Below are 17,827 nucleotides of genomic sequence, written 5' to 3' on the forward strand. Positions count from 1 at the left end.
CCTTACCTTACTTTACCTTACCTTACCTTTGACCTTTCCTTACCTTATCTTTGACCTTTCCTTTCCTTTTACCATACTTTACCTTACCTTACCTCACCAAAGATGTTTTATAGATGATAATAAAATAATAATATATGAAAATAAGTATTATTTCTCTTTCCATTACATAAGGTTAGAATAGATCATCGTGTCCAGCAAAAGGTTAGTATCACTGGAATTATTAGACACTAGTACAGAACCTTATAGTAACCTCTTTATGATAAAGATACACACACAACCCATTCAACTTTTCAATCATTTGACTCTCCAGCGTCTCCAGCTTGGTGGTTTCCTTTACTTCAGCCAGTAGAATGCATTGTCCAGTTTTAGTACAGTTCTTTTTAGCAGTGTGTTGCCTAAACTAAAACTGTTTTTTTAACCAAGTTGTCATATTTTGTTAAGAGAACATTTTACAACTGATGCATTAAAACAGATAAGTTGCCTTGGAACAAGGTATCAGACCATCTGCCTGTGAATCCATGATGAAACAGCACCAGACTTTCACCTCTGTGGGCCGGATTTCTCTGAAAACATTTGTGTTGGCACCCTGACGACACTAAGATGTGAAGGGCAGATTTCTGTGAAATTCACACGGTACTGCCGTGCACCGCAGTGGATGAACCGTTTTCGTTCTGGATCCCTGTGACTTTTCCTCTAGTTACACTCAGGACAAACTGAACAGTTTTAGCTGCACCTGTTGCACTGTTCAGGCTCGAAGAGTAGCAGAAAAGTCTAACTGTGTGTTTCTTTCAATATGATTTTATTTTCTTTAACGTCATGAACATTTCGGCTTTTTTTTAAATCCACCATTTATCACTTCTGAGTAATGTCTTACATTTAACTTTCTCATGTTTGTCTTTATTAAGATGTTTTTAAGGGAGGGCAGTAAGAGCTCATGATAAAGAGAGTAAAGGTCCTCAGCAAGAATCAAACCCATAACAACACAGCTGCATGTCACATGTCAGACTGAAGAGATCTGTCTCTCACAGATCCATCGTTTGGATCCCTCGTTGGTTTGATCCCAGGGTCCCTTCAGATTAATGTATGTTGTCGATGCAGCCCCGTGTACAGGGTTAGGCATCACCTCTGGCTGCCAGGGCCTGTCGAACAAACGTTATAATGTTTCACATAAATGCCACAAAACATTATTGATCTCAGATTATGGATGCTGTGGTCTCATAAAATGAATTCAGGACTGACACTACACTGGACCTTCATACGTGTTTTCTTTATGTCTTTTAATGAATGTGTTCAGCTCAGAGGGCAGCTCGGAGGAGGCTCAATATAAACATGATGGCGCCCCCATGTGGTCGAGCAGTAGACTCTGAGTTCATCGCCCGGACGTCAGTGCTTCAGCCTCTGAATGTGTTGGCACAAAGCGTGTCAAATTCAGCTCTTCAGATTTAGATTTTTTACTAATTAAAAACACACTAATCTTTATTTTCAGTCCAACAGCTAAACGCCAAACACATCATGTTCCTCTGATGGCAAGTTCATCCATAGGAAGATTTTATATTAATTTATATTTACATTTATTCAGAAATACTAGCATTGTATGAAAACAAGATTTTTAAAAAAAAAAAAACATTTTTTCCAGTTAATAGCCATAAACAGTGAGTTTGACATATGATGATATTAAAAGAAACCAAAATGTTCTCACCAATAATTTGTATTTGATTTATCCACCCATTGCCATTCCCAAGCCTTTCCCCACTGGTCTTTCACTGGCTGCAGGCCGATCCAGGAATCTACATGTTCACTGACAAAATCCTAAAAATGTAGCAAAAGAGCAGATTATTATTCCTCTGTTAATACACTAATGTTTCTGTGTAATAAATACACACCTTCATGTTCTGAGAGATTTACGACCACAATTAGAGAGAAATGTATTCAATGAGTTCCCCAAAAAGTCTTAGATCTTTAACTCTAACCTGTGACACTCACATGTTCAGCTTTGTCGTTTATTACCACCAGATCTGCTCCTCTGCTCTGACAGTCCCTCTTGCTCTCTGTCCAGCTTTTCCTCTCAGTGGATTTGAAGTAACATCTGCATCGAAATCTCCTCCACTCTGTTTAACCAGAGTTTCAGCGACAGATTTCAAATATTTTAATGGCAAATATACACAAGACCTGAAGTGTTCCTTTTTAAGCATTTCTCACCTGTGATGTTCCCCTTTGTCTGGTCCTTTGTCTGGCAGAAACTGTCGCTCAGGTTGGTAAAACGTCTCTGCAGCTCGTCATTACTGATCTGCAGCTGGACTTTTTCCAAAGCCGTTAAACTATCTGGTAAAAAACAAAAAAAGAGGTGACTTAAAATTAAATCCATTGATAGAGGTTTTGAGTCACTCAGATTTGACATCACAACAAAGAAAAGGTCCTTACAGAGTACAGACAGCACAGTGACTCCAGCTGCCAGCAGGAGACACAGCAGACCCAGAACCAGTGCCGCGGGTTTAAAACGGTTTCTCTGGACCGCTGCAAAATGCTTTTTGGAGTGTGCCCCTGCAGAGGCAGAGGACACAGACAACATGTTTTGATTTAAGTCAACCTGTCTGAACAGACAAGAACAAAGATGTTTACTTTACAGGAAACAACCCACAGAGAGGGAAATATCTGATCCTGATACGTCGGCAGAAAGCTCCTCAGCTTGAGCTGACAGCTAGCTCACATATCTGCCAACTTATCACAAAAAAAGTTTTTACGCTCGCATGAGGTGGTCTTTAAAGCCAAATTTCCAAAAACTGCAATAGGTCACATGATGCTATGGCCCTGTGCACACAGCGAGAGAGCACAGGTGAGGCCACCCTTAAAAAACCATCGTGCTGATGTTACAGGGATTTAAGTGTTTTACAGGACAAAAATCAAAGAGATACAAAAATATAAAAATATGTTATATAAGTATTAAATGCTTTGGTGTATGTTTATCTTTTGTTAAGGTTGTAAAATGTGCATCTCAGTTGTAAAGAAAACTAATCAATATTACCACAATCATGCACAAGTGTCATTTATAACGAAGCCCCTTATTTTATTTTATGTATTTCCTATATTAGCAATAATATTTAGTAAGGATTCAAAAATGTTACATAACTCTGTACCTCGATCCTGTGCACACACGTGTTGGTCTGAGTCCACACTCTGGTAGATGTCCACCAGTCTCTCCTCTCTGTCCCCGCTCTCCTCTCTGGCTCCTTTGCAGTATTTCACATTCATCGTTAAATTTGGGTCTTCATAAATGTTGGAGGACATTTTAAGGTGGAAGAAAGGTCGCTGTCACTTCACAGTAGTCTGAATTTTCTGTATAGTGCAGCGCGTTGCTGTCGATCTGTTGCTGTATTTATCTAACACAAGGTGCTTCTCTTTAGTTTGTATTTTTGAATCATAAATATGAAGCTTTGCTGTATTCTGATGCTGCTCTCTCTGCTGTCTGCGTCTGTCTCTCTGTTCAACACAAAGTCTTCAGGAAGTAGTAGCAGGAAAACACACACACACACACACACTGCCACATTTTTTGCAACTAACTGGCCGATGTTTTTAATCTTCCTTTGAGCTCTTAAAAAAACATTTTTCCCGATAAGCACAAACGTGCGCTGATTAACAGTTTTTAAGCTGTTATTTGCGATCTGTGGTTTGTCAGGTATGCGAGAGCTCGTAAAGGTGTTTCACAGAATTCAGATGAAGTGTCTGTGGTGCTGCTGTAGTTACACCAATAGTCTGCAAAAAAATATAACAAAACTGTTTGAACCTCTTAAATGTGTAGCACAGCAACTGTTTTCAGAACAAGGTCAAATAACAGAAACAAAATAATGGATCAAACAGTGAGCATGAGCTGATACAACATTCAAATGCTCTGGTTTTTAACATGGCGTCCTGAAGCAACATTTACTTTGATTAAAATGTCCTCGCTGCAGATGTGACATATCCTGCTATCAGCACTTACGTCATTTCCTTATCGCCATCATTTCACACTTTCAGATGTTAAACTTGATATGAAATATCGCCTTAAAGAGTGAGACGTAACCACAAGCCTACAGAAAAATAGATATCAAAGCTGAGCGTGATGAAGAGTTAAAACCCAACAACATCAATTTGTTTAACTTCACACTTTCTCAAAACGCGACTGTCATTTGTTTGTGGCTGCAGCGCAGAGCAGCCACAGGCCTGTGCGTGGATCAGTGTGTACACGTGAATTAAAAAGCTGTAATGTAACGCAGTCATAGATAGTTCAACATCCAGCTCACATCTCCGAGACCATCAAGAATGTTTAGCATATGAAATGATCTACGCTATTCCTCATGTAGACAAACACGATGTTAACCTTTTGAAAATGTGCTATATAACTTTCACAAATAAAAATTTTAAAAAAACAGAAATTAATTCCATAATTGCTCAATAACACACTGATTTTACGAGGAGGCAACAGAAAGTAACTCTCTGATGAGTGTCGAGTAGATCTACGATGTCTGTCCCAAAAAAAATGGCAGTTGTATTTCTGGAGTTTTATAGTTTTATAGTTGGCATGAATGTTTAAATTAGCCACAGAGACCAAAACTGTTTTTTTTTTTTGTACTGGGCTGTAAACATGTTTATTTGGGTTTTATGGCTGGGCATTATAACATCAGGGTGTTTGGGGATTTACTCATTTCTTTAGAGCCAGTTTCAAATGGCTATTAGATCGCCACTTCTGTGTTGGCTTCGTTTTTCAGCCTTGGGGATTACCACTTCTGTGAAACTGTGAAAAGTTCACAGTCAGTTTTTACTTCCTTTTTTGGCTTCTCCAAACACGAGAGCGCCAGTATCACACTCCACTTCAGGCACCACTGTTTGTTTACATCCTTGTTCCTTGAAGTCGGCCTGTAGCGCCTCTCAGAAGTCACAACAGACAGCAAGCGGCGATTTGTCAGGGACCAACATGTAGTCTGCCATTTTCCTTAAGTCTAAATTCTTGCTTGTGTTGTAACGATAAAAGCGTCTGCTAAATGAAATTGTAGAATTGTAGAGAGACTTTGACATGACCAGTTAACACCAGTGTCCTTACATCAGGCTGTGCAAGCGTGCCAACACGAGATCTTTAACTCTTTGTTTCTCTCTCTCTTTCTCTTTCTTTCACCAGGGCCCGACTGGTCCAGTAGGTGATACAGGTGTCCCAGGACCTCAGGGACCCCAAGGACCACAGGGACCCAGTGGACGCTCAATCATAGGACCCCCAGTAAGTCCTTGCATTATAAAATGAGTGTATTATAAAGTCTCCTATCACAGTTTTCTTACATTCATATGAAATTCTTACTGTACATTTAGGAAAACACTTTTGGAACAATATTGTTGAGTATTTTTAATAATATATTAACAAAACACATACAATGAGAAAACAAAGTATACCTTTTATCTGCAGGGTGCTCCAGGAGAGAGAGGACAGAAAGGCGAGGCTGGACAACAAGGAGCTCAGGTAAAAATAACATTTAAAAAATGTAAAGACAACATGCATTCAAATGGTTAAATAAGTAAGTTTCAGAAGACAGTTTGTTTTATAAGGGTTGCTGTTTCAACCAAAAACTACCTTGTGGCGTCCCACAGGGGCCCATTCTAGGATCGTTATTATTCAGATATACAGATGAAAAACTCTATTTCTCTTTAATTCACTGATGAAAAATGCAAATTGCCCATAGTACATTGTTCAAATTAAAGAAATTATCTTTGAATATTAAAAATGTAACTTTTTTATTTGCAAAAATTAATCTAAAATGACAATCAAAACTTTAGAGATGCCTCAGGTCTCACATACAAGACTGATGTTAAAGTAATATAATGTCAAAGTTCTGCGGGGTTAAGTCTGCATGATCCACATGTGAGTCACACATATGGAAATTTCACTTCGCTCAGCTCAGACATCTACGGTCGTTTGTATTTGCTCACTATATCATTTTTAAAGAATCTGGACCAAACACTGATTGTACTTTATTCTTCATTCTGATAATTATGTAATGCAGATTTCCGTCTTGTTGGCGTTGATGGGGAGCTGTGAGCTCTTGTTAGAACTGTATTTTAAGTGTTTTGGTCGAATGAATTAACACACGGTGACAGAACATTGAGCAGTGTGCTGTTTCAGAAAGGTTTGGTGCTCAAAAAGAGTCTCCCACAAGTAATTACTGCTCCACTATAAGTTTCTGGGACTAAAATGACCTTTTTGTAGCAAATAGTTGTCAGATTTTGAATAATGGTGCCATTTGCTAAAGGTTGATTCTTATTTGTTGCTCTGTTATGTTTCTATTCCCTGAGTTTGTGACATTAGAGCGTTTTGATCTTACAGCGTCTGTCTGTCACAGGGGAAACAGGAAGCAATACAACAAATAAGTACAAATGACCTCCCAGAAGGTGGAGTTATTTTTTAATCTTGTAAAATTTGTCATTACACATCAAACATTTTGAGTGTTGCTGCTCAAACAGTCACACACAGTATGTTTGCATTTACACAAAGGTTTAATTATTGTTAGTCTGACTGATTTCCTCCCGTGGTGGTTTGAGAAAGAGACTTTTAGTTATTTACGAGGCGAGAAAGGGTGCTGCAAAACGGGTCAGACATGTTTTGAACAATTAAGCAATAAGGAGCGACATACAACATGAAAAGGTAGTTTTTTATATTCATTTGAAATAAAAAAAGTCACATCTCAGCCAAGACATGGATTTTCCTCCGGTGCTTGTATACCGGGACAAGGACAGGAGCCGAATTAACTGGCCTAGTCAAGCTGTGACTGTAGCTCCACTTCAGTTTTTTAAATATTGACGTCATTTGTGAAACGTGTATCGAGTTCCTCCTACTCTTTTTCAGACACAAATTTCTTATGTATATGTGAATCTGAATATGTCCGACAGGGATTCTGGTGTTGTTTTTCGTGCTCATATTTTATTTACTCTCCTATTTTATTTGGCATGTTTGAAATAAAGGTGCAAACTAAGTAACCAGCTAACGTGGTGTGAATGTGACCTGCAGCGACCTCTGCTCTGCTCTTTGTGTTGCAGGGAGTCTCTGGCAGACCTGGAGCTCCAGGCAGAGAAGGACCTGCAGGATCCAGAGTGAGTTACTCTGAAAAAGGCTAACTAAAAAGGCGCACGTCTTCCTGCAGCTCACCCCTCTTTGTCCTAAGCCCCTCTCACCAGATGATCAGGGGATTTACAAATGAATGACAATACAGTCAAATAAAAGCATAAAGATGAGCACTGGAAGTATCAGGAGGAGTACTGTCCCAAATACTGAATGGACACAAACATGTTTATGTTGCAGCAAATCTTCTCATCCACAGGGACTACCGGGCAAAGACGGCCCGCCGGGCAGACAGGGTCCAACAGGAACCATCGTAAGTGGAAATTAAATGTCAAGTAAAATGAGTCTGGCAGCTGATTCGGACCGAGCTGCAGTTTGCTGTCCGGCTGTATAAGATATTTATATATTTTTGGGAAGATCTGACCGAGACAGCAGTCATCGTGTCAGCTAAAGATGCTTGAAGTTGACGCTGTCGTAATGATCAAACTGGACCAAAATCCTGTAAAACACCTTAAAGCTGCGGATGATTTTTCTTTCAAACCCTTCGAAACAGGCCGGGGAAGAATCAAGACTGTATTTTGTATTAAAACACATTTTGAAAATCATTCTGAAAATCATTTTTATTCTACTTTGGTCACTAATGTCACAGTTTGCATCCACTGCTGTGTGACAGTGTGAGTAGATTTACTGTACTACTGAATGTACTGTAATACTGTGCATTCATACATGCATACAGTTTTTAGACTGAACCGGAGCTTATTAGAAGGCTGCTGTGGAAAAAACAACTGGAAACAACCTGTTAAAATGCCATCAGTCTCCAGTAAACACCCTAATTAAAAAATAAATATCGAAAATTAATTTAAAGAAACAAGGAAAAAAATGTCCAAAACTCTGGATTCATAATCATTGTAATTATTTTTTTTAGAATTTAGAGTTATTTGTAATCAGTTCTCAAAGGGTTAAAAAAAATAATTCAAATCTGTCTGTGTCTCTTCAGGGGACGCCGGGAGCCCCGGGGGCCCCGGGTAACACAGGCCCTCCAGGAAAACAGGGAGAGCTGGGACCACCGGTGAGTACGTCCGTCTGCATACAGACATCATCCCGAACAGAAACGCCTGACGAGCAGCTGCTGCTCCGTGTTTACCTCATCGTTCACCGCGGTAACAGAGTTTAGCTCGGTATGTGACCACCCTCTGCCTCTGCATTTATTCCTGATTAAATGAAATGTTCACACGCAGTAAATCACATTTGGACTGCAGCGCCAAAGACGAAATGAGATTCTGTAGGAGGTGAAACAAACTGCTGACAAATTACTCTGTATCGCTGTGAGAAAAAAATAAAAGTGTTGTCAAGCGTGTAATTAGAGATACGTGGGCGGACTGCAAAGAGCCCTCCTTTCCTAATTACCAAGCGCAGGTCTTCATGTGAGTTTAGCAGCCGAAAACATAGTTCAGCTTTTGGAAATGACACGTTTTTTAGAGAGATTATGAAACATTAAAGGGACAGTTCAAAATGAAAAACAAGTTTCCTGTAACACCCGCAAACGTAACAAACCACAAACGTTATACAAATCTGCTGCTTTTGATGTGATAATCCCACAAACTTTGTGAATTTCCCACAAACGTAGCAGCAGTTGCCTACTACAAACGTAATGCTACATTTCCTGCAAATGTCCAGAAAAGACATCTATACTATGTTCCTCATATCGATATCTTCTCTGAACATTTGCACGAAATTTAGAATCACATTTGTTGTAGGCAACAACATCTGTGGGATTATTACATCAAAAGAGGAAGATTTGTATCACGTTTGAGGTTAATTACGTTTGCGGGTGTCACATTTCGTCGTACCTGAAGTCCTCTTCATCAGCCTTCACTGTTTTGCTGTGAGTGTTGGATTTTGGGCTGTGTGGAGAGAGACTGCAAAGTTTATTTTGACTAGTTGTGAGTCTGTTTGCTTCTTGTGGGTTTGTTTGTTTTTAGTGACACATACATAAAAGCTTATCGATATGATTTATTAAAAAGATTGCAGCTTGATTCAGTGCATAAAGGATTTGCTGCTCAGGTTATAAATTAATAAAAAAAAGTCAACAATGACAAAAGTTCAAGTCATAAAATGTCAGTTTGACCAGGAAACGATAATCAGAGGTTCAATATTTAAAGCCACAACTGCCTCATGATAGAGATAACAAATGTTCCTGACACTCTGATCAGGATGCATCACATCGAGATAAAGCAGGAAACAGCAGACGCAAAGGATTCTGGGTTTGAAAGGATTTGTGTGCTGTCCTGAATCCTGAACATGTTTTCACTGTTATTTCAACCTGAGGAACGCCGCGCGCTCCCTGAAATCTGAACAGGTTGTGTCTGCAGCGTTCGATCCTTCGCAGGTTTGTGTTTTTCCTCTTTTCACTGACGTTTCTGTGTTGCAGGGTCCTCCTGGGAGCAAAGGAGACAAAGGTGAACGGGTGAGTGGATCTGTCACTGTGCTCGTTTTATGTAAAGGAGGAAACCTGCAGGAACTCGGGGGGAGTTTTCGGGGTCTCGCCCGTTGGTGCGTGTCTCCGCTGCAGAAACCGCTCCTGTCGGACAGTTTTTGAGAACCTTTAAAGTGGTGAAACAAGTTCCTGCCTCGGGGTAGTAGTAGTATTTTATTCAGTCAGTATATAAAAAAGCTCCCAGTTTCCTTGCTTTTATGAGGTGGTATTTCAACTGATAAAGCCGTATTTCACAAAACTGCAATGAGAAGGTTTTGTTTGCTGTCAGGCTCCCTCATGATGCAGCAGGAGCTACAAGAGCTGTTACTGCATCACATCACATAACAGCAGATCATCCGGAAGTTTTTAACCCACAGTTCCTCTGTGAAATCGTGGACTATCAGCTCCCAGAAATCCCTCATACGTGTCCGCTCCCACGTACAAGTGGCCTTTCCATCATGGCTCCATAACACGCCTACGTGGCCTTGGACGGGAAATAATGACGGCTAGTTCGGTGGCTGCACGAGAAATAAAGCTGCTGATGTTTTGAACATCCATCGCCATGGTTACTGGGATGTTATTGTCAGAGGAGAAGTCGCAGAACATCACTCAGTGGAAACAGTCATCTCGAGGTTGTTTTATCGACATTTTGAAAATATCGCTTGAGTTTTGTGCAAATCTGTAAAGGAAACTCGGATTTAAGAGTTGGTGTCGATGCTGCTGTTGAGCACATAAGGGCAGAAACACCAAAATGCATCAGCTGGTTCTTTTCTTCCTTCAAAAAACCCCAAAAAGAGCCGATTAAAGTTCTGTTAAATAAGCAGTATCTGTAAGAGTAGTAGTACCGTTAAAACCTGAGCGATACTCATCCCAGCCTGTGTGTGTGTTTCCAGGGCGACCTGCAGTCCACAGCATCAGTTCAGGCCATCGCCAGGCAGGTCTGCGAGCAGCTCATTCAGAGTGAGTCACAGCACCTTCTGTTTGTTTACGGGTTTGAGTTAAAGATTTTATTAATTTTTTTGATTTTTAATTACTTCATTTGCTTACTTATTTTGGGATGTGCCCTGGTTTTAGTAAATGGAGAATAAGAGACCTTTGTTTGTTTGCTTATTTTAATTAAAATCTGTCTCTTTTTCTGCCTCCTTCGTTCTCACAGGATCTCATCCTGTTTTACTGAACATATTTGTCTTAACTCAGAGGCCCGTATGAACATGTTCACGGACGTGATTTTACAAAATTTGTACACAGGACGGGAGATGTAATGATAATAATTGTAAGTGTGTAGAGGTACAAGAAATAATCTGTGCACTTTATTACTTTTTGTTTTTCCTGTCAAATATTAAAACCAACTTTACCTTTTTTCTTTCTTACTTTGTTTCTTGTTTGTTTCTTTTCTTCAAAAAACTATTGTAATACTATTATTTATATCACAGTTGCCTGTATGAATGATAGATTTTGATTTTGATTGGATCTTTTTCCCATTTTAATGTTAAAAACAGAAACCGATGTAAGTGTGCTGTGCTGTATTCAGGACACCAATTTTAATTCCAGTAAAAATGTAGATTAAATAAAAGGTTCATGAATGAGCTCTGTGGTGGTTAGGACTTGAACATGTCACCCGGTTCGGACCGGTCTCTGGACACTCATCCCTCTTCTTGTCTCCAGGCCACATGGCTCGCTACAACTCCATCCTGAGCCACGCGCCCAGTCCGCCGGTGTCCATCCGCACGGTGCCGGGACCCCCCGGAGAGCCTGGCAGGCCGGGAAGTCCAGGGCCACAGGGAGAGCAGGGACCCCCAGGAAGACCCGGCTTCCCGGGACAGAACGGACAGAACGGACAGCCGGGAGAAAGAGGTGAAGTGGAGACGACAGTTCACACAGCAGATACGCAAAACGTCGAGCCTCGTCGAGTTTTTTGATTTGATTTGCAAACATGTAAAAAAGGAAAAAGAGAACTGATCGTACAAAGAAGCAGACAGACAAAAGAATTAATATTTTCAATGAAAAACATGAAGCAAAAGAAACTGTCAAACACATTAGTTTATATTTTTCAAAGGAGTGAGAGGAAACTTATTTAATCCCACCTCTTCTCCAAAAGTCATCGAAGTTTAATTAAACAGCCTCCTTATTAATTTAAATCTATTCTCTAATTAATTACACATATATGCATACACCCACATACCCAAAATCAAATATCTACAGTTTTACATGATTATTTACAGGAAAACAGAGAAAATAAACTCGGAAAAAATTATCATTAAGTGACCAAATAAACAGATTAAACACGAGCTCTTAATATTTCACCAATATGTGACACTGACTATTGTGTATGTGTGTGTGTGTGTATGTGTGTTTGTGTTTCCAGGTCAGTCAGGAGAAAAGGGTGAGAAAGGATCTCAAGGCGTCGGAGTCCAAGGCCCCCGAGGACCCACGGGACCCCCCGGTACATTAAACCTCACCGATCAGCAGGAGTTCTCAATCTGGACCTCCTGGTCGTTTTTTTAATGAATTCCTCCTCCTCTCCCAGGTCCCCAAGGCCAGGGCAGACCTGGCAGCCAGGGTCCCTCAGGGCGACCTGGAAATCCTGGAGCCCCTGGTCGGCCTGGAGTCCCAGGACCTGTTGGTTCTGCTGGGCCTCCGGGTTACTGCGACCAGAACGCCTGTGTGGGCTACAACGTTGGAGGTACGTAGGGTCGCTGGAGCGACACCTCTTTTCTTGTGCTGCTTCCAGACGCCTTTGACGAGTATTTAACCCTTTGAACCCTGAGAAAACTGCTGCAGTTTCTCTCAAAAACATGGAAGAAAAGGCAACAAGCAATTTAGGAATGAATGTGAATAAATGCAAGAAATTCATAGATTTTGAAAATTATTTTAAAACAGCTAGAGAAAAACAAAAAAAATCTAGGGAAAAACTATATTTATAATTATTATAGCTCCATATTTAAAAAGAGTTACAAGATGAGCACTTTTTCCAGTTAATTTCCTTGTTTTGTGGTTTGTTTTTTGTTTCTTAAGTTTTATATTTGATTTATTTATTTATTTTTATTTTTATTTTATTTTTTTACAAATTTTTAGATAGTTTTCTTGTACTTACTAATACTTACTAATTTCTTGCTAATATTTTGTTAATTTCTTCTTTCATTGCTCGTTGCCTTCTACCCATTTGCTCAGGTTTCAGAGATTTAAATGAATATCACTACAGCAGTTTTAAGACTTAATTAGTTAATAAATACAAAAAGCACCTGATGTTTCCTGGTTATCGTATCCGGCCGTGTGATCACAGCCGCAGAGCGAGGAGGCTGAAACAAGAGAAACTGAAGGTTCAAGCAAGAAAGAAACAAAACATTTCACTTTTTATTTTACACAAAAATGACACATTTTAGTCTTTTGCTTCTACTGTATCCAATCATGACTCAGAATGATCAGTGTAAAATATCTTAGTTAAAAGCCATCAGCTTGTTCAACACTGTAAGCTGTGTAACTGAGCATGAAGTTTTTTTGTTTTACTGAGAATGTCTTTTGGATTGAGGGTCGTCAAGTGAAACTTTTAATTCATTCGGTTTCTTTTCATGTGGAAAAGCTGCTGCTGAGTTAAACAGGCTGCATGTCACGGGAGTCACCCGTCCCTCTCCGAGTATTTGAAGGTGAAACACCTTGAAATACAGCCGGTGTCAGGATACAGAATTCTGCACGTGTTCAGGTTGCATGTCTGACTCGCATGAAAAATTCAAATATGCATCATGATTTTGAAATATGTACAATTAACATATCATTTTGAGCTCCTTTTTGTCTGTTTTTTCACCTCATAGTTGCCTAAAGGTCACTTCACCCAAATCATTACAAAGAAAACGATGTAAACATTTATAAGAACCAGCAAACAAATCCTGAAAGATGAAGGTTTTTTTTATTTCACTGGATCTCAAATTCTGCTACTGAAATCAAAACATTTGCTCTAAGTGAGAAAATAGTCCCTTCTTTATGCTGTCTTTGGATTTTTACACAACAAAACAACAGCAGCGTCATTTCACTTCAGTGTGTGATTTTAGACAGCATGCCGGCGTCATGGAACCAATAGAGGCGTGACGTTTAACACATCAGCGTTTGGCTTTAGTGTGACATGAAACAATAACAGTGACGTCACATGTCAATAACAATCATTTCGCGTTTCTGTCACATGGAGGCTGATCTCGTCCTCTGCTCGGAGGAAAAGGAGCTCCTGGACCTGAATGTTTTTTTACCAGTTTGCAGACATTTGCAGCTGCTGTTCTTCCCCTTTAAGTTCGTCAATAGCTACTTTTTATTCTCCTGCAGTGAGTCGGACACATAACACGTCAAAGCGTCACACCTGTCACACACACGATTACATCGTTACAGACCTCGATCCGAGCCGAGACCACTCTTTCTCCTGTACAGAGCCTTGAATTTGTGAGCGTTTCGGCACGTCTGGTTCTCTCTTTGCTGAGTCAGTGGAGTTTTTTTTTAACATGTTTTAGGTTAAAAAAGGTCTGTGGTTAGCACACGCTAACGAGACTTTCACGTTTTGTTCTACGACATGAAATACGTCAGTAAATACCCCACAGTGAATGAAGACAGAAGCTGCAACAGAGCGACACCAAGCCAAAAACGGCTTCACAGCCTCGTTGCCATGGCGACGGGACTGTAGCGTAGTTTGTATTAGCCTAGCATTAGCTTTTTACTTGTGGTGATTGCATTTAGGAGTCAAGAATCCTGGAAGTGGTGTTCATTTGTGAAGATTATCTAGCTCAACAACACATGTAAGCATCATTAACGTTTGTTTACCACAGAATTTATTTTCTGCAATGATCTAAAATCAAATGGAAAAATCCCGTAGGCTTTTTAAAGAGGGAATCAGGGTAAAGCTAACTTCTGTGTCGGCTTACAGAAAAACCTCATTCCTGGGAAACTATATTCCTAAATCGAACACAACAGCGAGATGACACAGCTCTACGATAGTCCCACCTTGAACAGGAAGTGTAAAAGGGATTAATATGTTGACTTTGAATTGGGTGAAACGGCCCTTTAAGCTTGACATCAGCAAACAGTAACGACATGGAAACCAGATCACTGCCTGAATTCTGCATCTTTGCACTGAGTCTGGGTTCAGTCAGTTCAGGGAAAGATGCTGCATGCTGGGTTTTCTTGTACTCATTTATCATTAAATACACCACAACTCAACACAAGTGCAACAGATCACTCTGCAGCGTTCACAAAGAGTTAGCGCCGGCAGCTTTTCTATCAGATCTGTGTTACTTTGCTCTCCAGCAAATTTTCTCAGCCGTAACAGGAAAAAAAAATGTAAATTTTGATATCACAGCTTTGACGTTAATCCTTTGAAAACTGAATTGACATCAGTTTTTCTTGTGGTGCGTTCAGATGCTTTTCACAAGCTGTTTGACTCATTGAAAACTGAGCGATTTGGTTTGTTTTCTTTGAGAACATGAGTGAAACAGCAAATCAGCAACCTGGAAAAACATTTCCCAGAATTTGCCAAAAAAAGGTTAAAAAAAAAGGACAGGATTATTAAAAAAAATAAATCCAAACAATCAGGTAAATTATATAGAAAACTATGTCTGCAATAATCAAAATTATGTTACAGAAAAAATATAAAATACACACAATAAATACTTTTTTCTTCAGCACTTTATCTGGGTCTGTTTTTGTTTAGTTTTGTGGTAATTTTTTCAAATATTTATTTGTTATTTTTTGGGCCATGTCTTAAAAAGTGTGTCATTGCCTTCCCCCCTATGTTTTTGAAAAAAAAAAAAAAACAGACCAATTTGCTCAAGTTTCAAAGGGTTAACGCCAAATAAGTCTCTTCACATACACAAATCAGCACACGTGCCTTTTCAAACACTGCAAATATATTCATGAAGAATCATTCTGACCGTTGTGTCTCCAAAGAAAACCCAACATGAGCCGTCTTTACTCATTCACTCGTCTTTACATGCATGACCGTGTTAACGTCTGCTGTGTGTTGAGGTTAAAGGTCACACAGCAGCCTCGCAGCCTGCAGGGTCGTCATGTGAGTAACGTCTGCATGTTGTAATCATTCCTCTGTCTTTGTGTCTCTCCATCCGTCCGTCTGTCTGTCTGTCATCTGTCTCCTCCTAACCCTCAGCACAGTATTATAGTGACTACTGAGCCGCTCTAAAACTCTGACAAAGACAAAAATAGCTTTAAAAAAACAGCTTTAACTGCTGCAGAAGCTGCAGAAAATACCGCATGTGACCAAGTGATGTCACTGCATCAGCTGACCAGCTTCGCCGCTGCCTCTCTCCGCCTTCACGTGATGTAAAACAGTATCGACAGCAAAGAAGAGGATGAGACAGTTAGAGGTTTACAGGGAAAGAGAGGAATCTAATTACACCAAAATGAGATGAACGGCACATTTTCATCCTAAGAGTTAATCAGAGTGATCATGCACGTTTCTGCTGAGTCTGAAGACATATAACCAAAGTATTTCACCGACACTGTTCATTTTGAAAAAGACTGTGTGCATCTAAAGCACCGAAACTGCCCAGCCAGCAGGGAACAACAGCAAAAATCGCTGCATGACTTTGAGTTTCTACATTTCCTGTGAAAACAGAAGTGTATTTTGAAAAGACACAACGTAAGAGTCGTCATGTTCAGACGTGAGCGGCGCTGACAAAGCGTCGATATTTGATGATTACGGATGAGAGTGTGTTGATATCTCAGGATACACACAGTACGTGTAGCTACGTTCACTGTCGGATAATACCGTATTCATTTTCAATATGATGAGAAAAATCACACCTTGATAACGGCAAGGTTCCAAACTGTTGACATAATGACGTCACGCACGGCAACAACAAGCGTGACTGAGAGCGAAATTCATACCATTTCCTGTTATTTACAAACTAAATCGCTGAGAGTCGTTTTTATTTTGTTTCTTTACTGTTGTGTTTATGCTGATTAAAACAGTTATTTTGTTCCGGGTGTTTGCTCTAGAAATCATTTCTTTTGGTCATATTTTCAGTATTTTGGCATATTATCGAGAATATTATTGTCTCAAATAGAGAGAATAAGAAAATGGCAGAATATGACCTTTATTTGGCAGAACAGGACCGAGTTTAGACGTTTTGATCTCACGCCGACTCGATCGTCCTCTCCTCACTTTTTCTCCTAGATTACGATCATCCGGTGCCTCTCCTTTAAAAAAACACAGGAAAAACTAAAAAAATACATTCAGTTCCTAAAAGCTCATCTGCACGACAACTTATGAGTATAAATGTTGCACGCTGTTTTAACCTTTAGTGTCTATAAACCTTTAAATTGAAAGCTTTAATTTTGACAGTTTGAATGTGAATTAATGGATAACAAATCTAACGACCGCCTGATGACACTTACGGACATTTACACAAAACTTCTCACGAGAAACTTCATTTCAATTTTCAGATGTTAATCCTAAATTTATCCTTCCCTCTAACTCTGCTCTCAGTCCGTAACCATGGTAACCCTGACTCAGTAACCCTCGGTAACCTTTGGTAACCTTTGTCCCTCTGTGTCTCTTCATCCCGTCCCGTCCCTCTTCCCGTCCCACTAACCCAATCAAACCCCAACAAACCAATCCAAAACATTGCTTCCTTGTGGTGGCGGGGGTCGGCCATCTTTGTTTTGGGCGCTCACTGACTCTCTGCCTGTCCGCCTGGCGCTCTGGCTGGCTCGCTGCCTGATTGGTTGGCGTCGCAGATGGTGAGGATGTCATTGAACGCAGCGCTGTCCCCGCAGTCCAACTGCCGCCCGATGTCTTCCAAAACTACGGCGAGGTCGAGGAGGACGACCCCTATCGCTACTACGAGCCCAACTACCCTGCGCCGCGGCCCGTGGCGCCCGGCGACCCGGCGCTGGACAACATCGAGCTGAGTTCCCCCGGCGTCCACCGCAGCGCCCGGAGCCTGGAGGGAGAGGAGGAGACATTCGGGCCGAAGAGGAGACTAAAGAGAGGAGCGAAGACGCTGCCCGGACTAATTAAATGAGAGGACGTGATTGGAGGACGGAGCACCGCTCGCTGCTTCTGATTGGGCGGTTATGAACTAATCAACAAGTGCCTGACGTAGAGGATTTCTTATGGACATCGTAGAGGGGACGGGGTGGGGTCACAGGCTGGGACTATTTTAACTCATCTATGCTATTGAATTTAGAAAATCTGTTTACTTTGTTTTTTGTTGTTGTTTTTGTTTTTGTCTCCAAGGAGACGGTCGTCTTAAAACAGATTCAGCGGCTTTTATCTTTCA

The 17,827-nt window shown here is 40.4% G+C and overlaps 2 protein-coding genes across 2 annotated transcripts in view; one reads left to right on the forward strand and one right to left on the reverse strand.

The window, feature by feature from the left end:
- Positions 1-17,583, forward strand: part of LOC121957675 (collagen alpha-1(XIV) chain-like) — a 206,127-nt gene extending 188,544 nt beyond the window's left edge. The window contains 11 exon segments of the mRNA XM_042506398.1: positions 5,150-5,245; positions 5,429-5,482; positions 7,054-7,107; positions 7,335-7,388; positions 8,073-8,144; positions 9,507-9,542; positions 10,445-10,511; positions 11,217-11,405; positions 11,917-11,994; positions 12,079-12,234; positions 17,283-17,583. Of these exon segments, the coding sequence (XP_042362332.1) occupies positions 5,150-5,245; positions 5,429-5,482; positions 7,054-7,107; positions 7,335-7,388; positions 8,073-8,144; positions 9,507-9,542; positions 10,445-10,511; positions 11,217-11,405; positions 11,917-11,994; positions 12,079-12,234; positions 17,283-17,569 (1,143 nt within the window). The 3' untranslated portion in view covers positions 17,570-17,583.
- Positions 560-3,468, reverse strand: LOC121957680 (natural killer cells antigen CD94-like). Its single transcript, XM_042506414.1, has 6 exons — positions 3,135-3,468; positions 2,422-2,541; positions 2,200-2,322; positions 1,984-2,108; positions 1,700-1,809; positions 560-1,139 (listed from the first exon to the last, which is right to left on the reverse strand). Exons 1-6 carry the CDS (start codon positions 3,283-3,285, stop codon positions 1,001-1,003), a joined length of 768 nt encoding a protein of 255 aa, XP_042362348.1. The 5' UTR covers positions 3,286-3,468; the 3' UTR covers positions 560-1,000.
- Positions 17,584-17,827: the final 244 nt, after the last annotated feature.

Source organism: Plectropomus leopardus, chromosome 18 (assembly GCF_008729295.1).
Source record: "Plectropomus leopardus isolate mb chromosome 18, YSFRI_Pleo_2.0, whole genome shotgun sequence".
Lineage (NCBI taxonomy): Eukaryota > Metazoa > Chordata > Actinopteri > Perciformes > Serranidae > Plectropomus > Plectropomus leopardus.